The sequence below is a fragment of the Impatiens glandulifera genome, chromosome 2 (genome assembly GCF_907164915.1).
Source record: "Impatiens glandulifera chromosome 2, dImpGla2.1, whole genome shotgun sequence".
In the NCBI taxonomy this organism is placed as follows: Eukaryota; Viridiplantae; Streptophyta; class Magnoliopsida; order Ericales; family Balsaminaceae; genus Impatiens; species Impatiens glandulifera.
The window spans coordinates 21,408,345-21,415,164 of record NC_061863.1 but is presented as its reverse complement, the minus strand read 5'-3'; the positions used below and the strand labels follow the sequence as shown (position 1 = coordinate 21,415,164).

The 6,820-nt window shown below is 30.3% G+C and overlaps 1 protein-coding gene across 1 annotated transcript; it reads left to right on the top strand.

Annotated features, from left to right (window-relative positions):
• The first annotated feature begins 415 nt into the window (after positions 1-415).
• On the top strand, positions 416-5,164 carry LOC124926669 (KH domain-containing protein At2g38610-like). Its single transcript, XM_047466946.1, has 7 exons — positions 416-634; positions 739-830; positions 2,026-2,180; positions 3,948-4,064; positions 4,137-4,253; positions 4,332-4,475; positions 4,565-5,164. Exons 1-7 carry the CDS (start codon positions 555-557, stop codon positions 4,709-4,711), a joined length of 852 nt encoding a protein of 283 aa, XP_047322902.1. The 5' UTR covers positions 416-554; the 3' UTR covers positions 4,712-5,164.
• Positions 5,165-6,820: the final 1,656 nt, after the last annotated feature.

The following is a 6,820-nucleotide window of genomic DNA, read 5'->3' as shown; positions in this document are numbered from 1 at the left end:
TTACGATGATATTTGTATTCTCTATTTCGCTCCAATCTTACTCCGATTTTGTTTCCAATACTAATAAACATAATTAAATATATAACATCAAAAAATTTATTTTTTATAATAATATGAATTTTAATATATTATAAATTAAATTTTTCGTTTATATAATTTTGTTATTTTAAAAAAAAATGATATAAAAATTGTTCCGTGAATATTCCTCAAAACTAAACATAAATCTTTCAAATAGAATCAGACGGAATTGGTTAACGTTTTTCCCGACTTCGATCCGATCCGTCTCATTGTCGTCCCTAGATCCGATACTAATTTTTTATATTAAAAAAACATTTAACAAAAAAAAAATCAGTCAAACAAAGTTTTTACTATTTCTTACTTCAATAAGAAAAAAAAAGTAGTATATAAATGGGTCTCTCTATCTCCCTTTCATCACCTTATTTCACTGACCTTTTCCTACTCACTGAAAAAAACCCTTGTTTTTCCCTTCTTCTTCTTCTTCTTCTCTCTCCGTCCATAGCCATAGACGAAGAAGAGAAGTTGGCGGCGGAGCTATGTCGGGTCTATATAATCCTAACTTCTCTCCGGCAAGAGCGCTTTCTCCTCAGATTAGAAGTGCTCCAGATGTGGAAAGGTATATATATATATGCCTGTTTTATCCTGACAAAGTTGATCGATGTGTGCTTTTCATTTTCTTTCTTTCTTTTATGATAGATAGTTGAATCTTTCTTTTTTCAGTAATCAGTATTTGGCAGAGTTGTTGGCGGAATATCAAAAGATTGCACCTTTCGTGCAGATTCTACCGAATTGTAGCAGACTTTTGAATCAAGGTTGGTCTGCTCTGTTTCTAACTGGTCCCTCCTCCCCCTACCCTTTAGTTCTTGATCTGCGATGTTATTTCTCATAGTTAAATCTGTTTCTGCTCTTTATTTGTCTTCTGTTGTCCGATGAAAGTTAAAGACAGATCTACTTTTTATTCGTTTCATTAACAAACACAATGATGGTTTGTCTATTGTGTAGTTGTCCATCAATTTTATACTCTTTTATTTGTTAAAGTTTGTATTGATAAAGTTGTAATAATAATATAAACAATGTCAATACTATGTATTGAACTAACATTGTTTATTGAACAACTAAACCATTCAGATGTGCATCAAAATGATATATACTTTTCAACCTTGCTTAGATCATCATAGTTTACTTGATATAGAAGCTTACATATTTTTTCTTTACTAGACACTTATTCCAACTGTTTATTAATTATGTTCATCAAAAGTTGAAATTTTTCCTTAAGCAATTGGAATCCCATTGAGGAAATTTATATATTCTTGAATCCTCTCTAATGACTTGGCTTTGGTATTCACTATAACAGTTTTCGTTTTGTTTAACCTGTGTCTTTCTATCATAGTTGAAATGAAGTATGTTGAATTCTTATTACTTTTGCAGCAAATTCTTTTTAATTTTGTTGTTATTGAGCATATGGGGAGAAATGTGACCTGTTTCATTTTTGTTCAATGTTTCGTTTTTGTTGCCCTTGGAGATATTCGTCTCCAATTATACATCAATGAAGATTATTTGCAGCCACCTGTATAGAGCATTCCTTGTCATCAGACATGTTTTAGGACTTGGGGTTTCTTTAATCCTGCGCGGTTCTTATCTCTTACAGGAAAAATATGCATATGATCTCTGATATCTTAGGCTAGAATTCCGTTGCAAAGACAACTACTCCACTTTTCAGTAAAATGCACCGCTCACTCTTCTAACATCACTTCTCTAAAGAATCCGATTAGTCATAGAAAATTTGTTGGCAGTTTTTATGTTTCTAATAGTCAGTCAGTAGGTTAGTTTACATAAGATCCAATAACGAAACTGTTAAATTTATTTATTTTCCTATTATATCCAAGCTTGATTTAATATTAATTAATCTAATAAGATAATTGATTGCTCTTTTCTAATTCTTTTGTGTTTATATGGGTTAAACATTTCTTCATAGTCAGAATGAAATCTAATTATTTTTTTTTTCAGAGATTTTACGAATTTCAGGAATGGTGCCCAACCAAGCCTTTGGTGACCTTGACAGATTGCAGCATAGAAGCCCAAGTCCTATGGCTTCTTCAAACATCATATCTAATGCTGCAAGGAATGTGATGGGGGGCTGGAATGGTGGCCTTCCACAGGAGGTACTTTAGATTCTCTCTCACTTTTTATAAAACTATTGCCCTTCCCTGCAACCTATTTTCAAGTATTGTCTTCTTCAACGTAATTAAATTTTCAATGTATATAAAAAGCACATCACATCTTATTGCGACTGCCAACTTATTGGGATTGATATTCTTAATGAATAATTGAATTTGTCTTTATTTAATATATAAGAAGTCCAATGACACTTACAAAGTAAAAGAAACAAGAAAAAAATGGTACCTGATAAACCCATATAATTGTAGTGATTATAACCGATTTGACTAGCAGAAGAAGCAAAATAAATCCCTGTAAGAGAAGCAAATAATGTAGGAACTAGGAAATAAGACATAATGAACAAATCTGAGAGTTCAATGAGTCTTCAGAAAAGCCACCATGTCACGGGATCTGGTGATGCAAGTTTTATACGAGTTCAAGAATTTGTATTCATAAGAATAACCTGCGGGTGAGCTTTGGGTGTATATTTTCTTTTTCATTTCAATCCCCATGCCCTGTTTGATGTGATCTTTTTCTTTTTGATACAAAAGAATAACTTATGGCAACATATGCCATGACATGTACTAAAACTGGTTCTGGATTTTCTACAATAAATGCAACTTTTGCATTTTCCCATAGTCCAATGAATGTGTTTACTTCTTTCAAATAAAAAAGAACCAAAAGAGGTCAAGTCAAACAAAAGCAAGAAAAGAAAAGCGATGTTGTACCGATGTCCAAAAGTTGCGAAACACTTGAGACATGACAGTGTCAAAACCACATTTCATAATGAATACTTGGCTTTTGTTGTATGCAACTCATCATTGATATCTCTTGTAACATGATTTTATTGCAAATGAATTGTCATATGGTGATCTGTGATGCTGGAAACTATTTTCCCTATACAAGTTGACCATAGGGAGTGAAAAATAAGAAACCAATTTTCAGCATATCTACATCATTTGTTGAATGGTATTTGTATATCCTATTAACTTCTTTACTAAATTTAGCTTTACGGCCATTATGACTCTTCACTCAAATGCTATTTTAGTATTACAGTATTTGTTTTAAATGTTCTACCTTATTGTTTTTTTGGTATATATCCTTTGTTCATTCTCAGTCATGTTCTATGATCAATCCCATATATAGTTTAGATTACTTGTGATAAGCATCATTTGTAAACACTATTTCCATCATATTTCTCATTTGGAGCTAGAAAATTCATTTTTATTATCATTAGCTATTCAAAAGTTTGATGATCCCCACTGAATTTAGTCAGACACAATTATCGGTTGTTTCTTTATCCGGATCCAGAAGTTGATGTGTTTCCTAATAAGGCCACTAATTACCCTTATGCAACTAACTATTTTTCCAAACAAGGATTCTAAATTATACAAAATACATGATGTAGGTACCATACTTTCTTGTGTAATCGTCTTGGTTCATTTTTCTGCTGTTCTAAATAGATGGGGAACAACAATGTTATTTGATTTTTGGTGGAGGAAAACATAATGAATTTTATTCTACTTCTACTAAATAAAAAGCTGTTAAGAAGAAATATAAGTTTGTTAAATGAATTGTCTGCAAACCGATCTGCTAGAATGTGTCCATAAATTTGGGAAAGAAGTATCAGTCGCTTAACCTGATGATCAGCTGCAAATAAGTGGACATGAAACATAAGATATCTATGTTACAATATATTATTTTTTGTTTTAAATTGCAATTTTATGAATTTGGAGCTCTTTCTTATGAATTTTTTTTTTATCTAAATGCAGAGAATGAGTGGACCACCTGGAATGACGATGGACTGGCAAGGGGCCCCAGCAAGTCCTAGTTCATACACTGTGAAGAGAATTTTGCGTTTCGATATTCCTGTAGATACTTATCCAAACGTAAGATTTTCCTATCATTAACTTAATGCCAGTAATCAATTGTCTAAAATATTTCCTGTTATCTGATGTCAGTTCAACTTTGTGGGGCGGCTTTTGGGACCTAGGGGCAATTCCCTAAAACGAGTTGAAGCTACTACAGGATGCCGGGTTTACATTAGAGGAAAAGGGTCTATCAAAGATCCAGACAAGGTGAAATTTCCCCACATAGAAGGAAAAATGGGATATATTTCTATATAATTGGCTTGTTTTACAAATTTCAATTTTTAGGAAGAGAAGCTTCGTGGAAGGCCAGGTTATGAGCACTTGAACGAGCCTCTTCATATCTTAATCGAGGCTGATTTACCTGCCAACATCATTGATACAAGGCTAAGGCAGTCACAGGAAATTATAGAAGAATTACTCAAACCTGTGGTATTTCATTTCGAAAAACTATTTTCATGCTCTTGGGTTTTCTACCATTTTTAGTCAAATAGATGAAGCGATTCATGTTCATTTTGTAGGATGAGTCTGAAGATTATATTAAGAGACAGCAATTGAGAGAGCTAGCTTTGTTGAACTCCAACTTCAGGGAAGACAGTCCTGGTCCAAGTGGAAGCGTCTCTCCTTTCAACACTAGTGGCATGAAACGTCCCAAAACTGGACGTTGAGACCCTCGTTGTTCATCTGTTATGCTGAATGGCTTCGTTGGATTTCCTGTCAGATGGGAGCTTTAGAAGAAACTTCAATTAAAACCTCTTTCTGGAGATTTTCCAAGAGACAGAAAAGATGTTGTTGGCTTGACATGTCAAAAAGGAATTGGTGATATTTCTGGTAGGTGCTGCTGAATCTGTTTTGGTTTTGTAACTTTGAATCAATAGAAAGTATTAAATGTGCAGAATGATGGTGATGATGAAGAAGAAAACCCTAAAAAAAAGAGTGCTGAATATATTTTGGTGTATACTTATTGGTAGGTGTTAGTATATTATTATGTTTTAACTAAATTCATTGGATTTATTCTTGTGTAGTGTGTTATATATTTTATATAAATCTTTTGACATTGTTTTGGATAATGAAGTCATACATATCATTCTATTAAAAGTTGAGAATTTCATTTTGTTTGATGCCTTTGGTTTTCAATGTAATGTTTGTTTTAATCTTTTGTGTACTTGAAAGAGTTAAATGAAGCTGCTGCCAGGGTTCCTTATTTGCATTTCTTTGTTCATGACTTGGGTTATTTTGAGACATGTTTAGGGTTTGGGTCCTTTGTTTTGACCTACTCTTTTTATTTAATGTTGTTTGAATTTAGTTCACTAGTTAGTGATGACATGAGCATGTGAAGAAAACAGCTTTATAAAGAATTTGACAAAGCAGTATTTTGTTGGCATTTCTTCTTTATCTGTAGGGGGCCATTTATGCCTACTATTACTCTTTCCATCCATTTCTTATCAACATCAAGAATCTTTACAGACTACACTTAATTGCCTTTACAAGCCAAATAAACTAGGCCCTTCTAAAAGTAGACACTTTGAACCGCTCATATACTTGATCAATCTCAATCCCAATAGATGGTTGAAGATTTTGAAAATCAAAGCTTGTTGCTAGTTAAGATGATTTTTTGTTCGGTTTTAGACTCAACTGAATCGAACCGATAACAATATTTTGATGTGTGATTTTATTCCCATCATATTCTTTATCATCTAACTTCATATTTAGGTTATGATCTAACTTAATTATATATTTATATTTTTGACTAAATAAAATGTATTTTTATATAACTCATTTGGAATTAGGATATCTAATTAACAAAAGTTATATCTAACATATTAAATATTATAGGTTTGATTCTCACTAAAAATGCATTAAGTTAAATTAATGATTATGATTTCGTACTAATTTTTTAAATTAAAAATAAAAATAAAATATATTTATTTCTATAAATGAAATGGGATGATTTAGTTACACCTTATGCCAAATGAAGGCGTGATATCCCCCTAATTACATCCTTTTATCAAACCAAATTTATATATTAACATTGTCTCAAATTGTTGGGTACGTGATTGATTTAAATATTTACATTAGTATAAACGGTTAATTAGGGCCTACCATAAGATAAGATAATTAAAGCAGCCGGTATCTTAACTTAGTAAGTTTTGAACTTAAAACCGAGACAATTTTATTATTTATCGAACTAATTGAAACCACTTATATTAAATATAATACTAAGAACAATTTTTTTTTCACATAGCTCCCAAACTTCAGTCCGGTCTTCCCACATCTTTAAATAAATTATGTATCACTTATTTTACTATTTTCATCTTTTATTTTTTTAAATAAATAATTATATATATTAATAATTTTATTTGTATTAATTATTTTATAATCTATATAACAACCTATTTAATAATTAATTTATGATATATTTAAAAAAAATTAATTTTATATTATATATATAAATACATGTATAAGAATCTATTTAAAAACTAATTTATGATATATTTAAATAAAAATAAATTAATTTGTTACTTTTATATTAATATTTTTTCTCATATATTTTTTATTTATTTATATTAAAATATTATTTTATTTTATTTTCATATTTATTAGACATACCATTATTTTAACACTTTTTATTATTATTATTTTTTGTAATCTTATATTTTTTCTTCACTTAATTTTTTGTAATAAATAATTTTATATATACATCAATATTTAATGATGAGATTTTTTTTAATATAAGTTTAATGTTTATTATTAATTGTTAGTTATATCACTTATAT

What these genes read in the sequence shown, in the direction of transcription:
- LOC124926669 (XM_047466946.1), top strand. Translation starts at nt 555, where the DNA reads ATGTCGGGTCTATATAATCCTAACTTCTCTCCGGCAAGAGCGCTTTCT. An exon ending in ATGGTGGCCTTCCACAGGAG is followed by an intron (nt 2,181 to 3,947) that starts GTACTTTAGATT and finishes ATCTAAATGCAG; the next exon opens with AGAATGAGTGGACCACCTGG. An exon ending in CTATCAAAGATCCAGACAAG is followed by an intron (nt 4,254 to 4,331) that starts GTGAAATTTCCC and finishes TTCAATTTTTAG; the next exon opens with GAAGAGAAGCTTCGTGGAAG.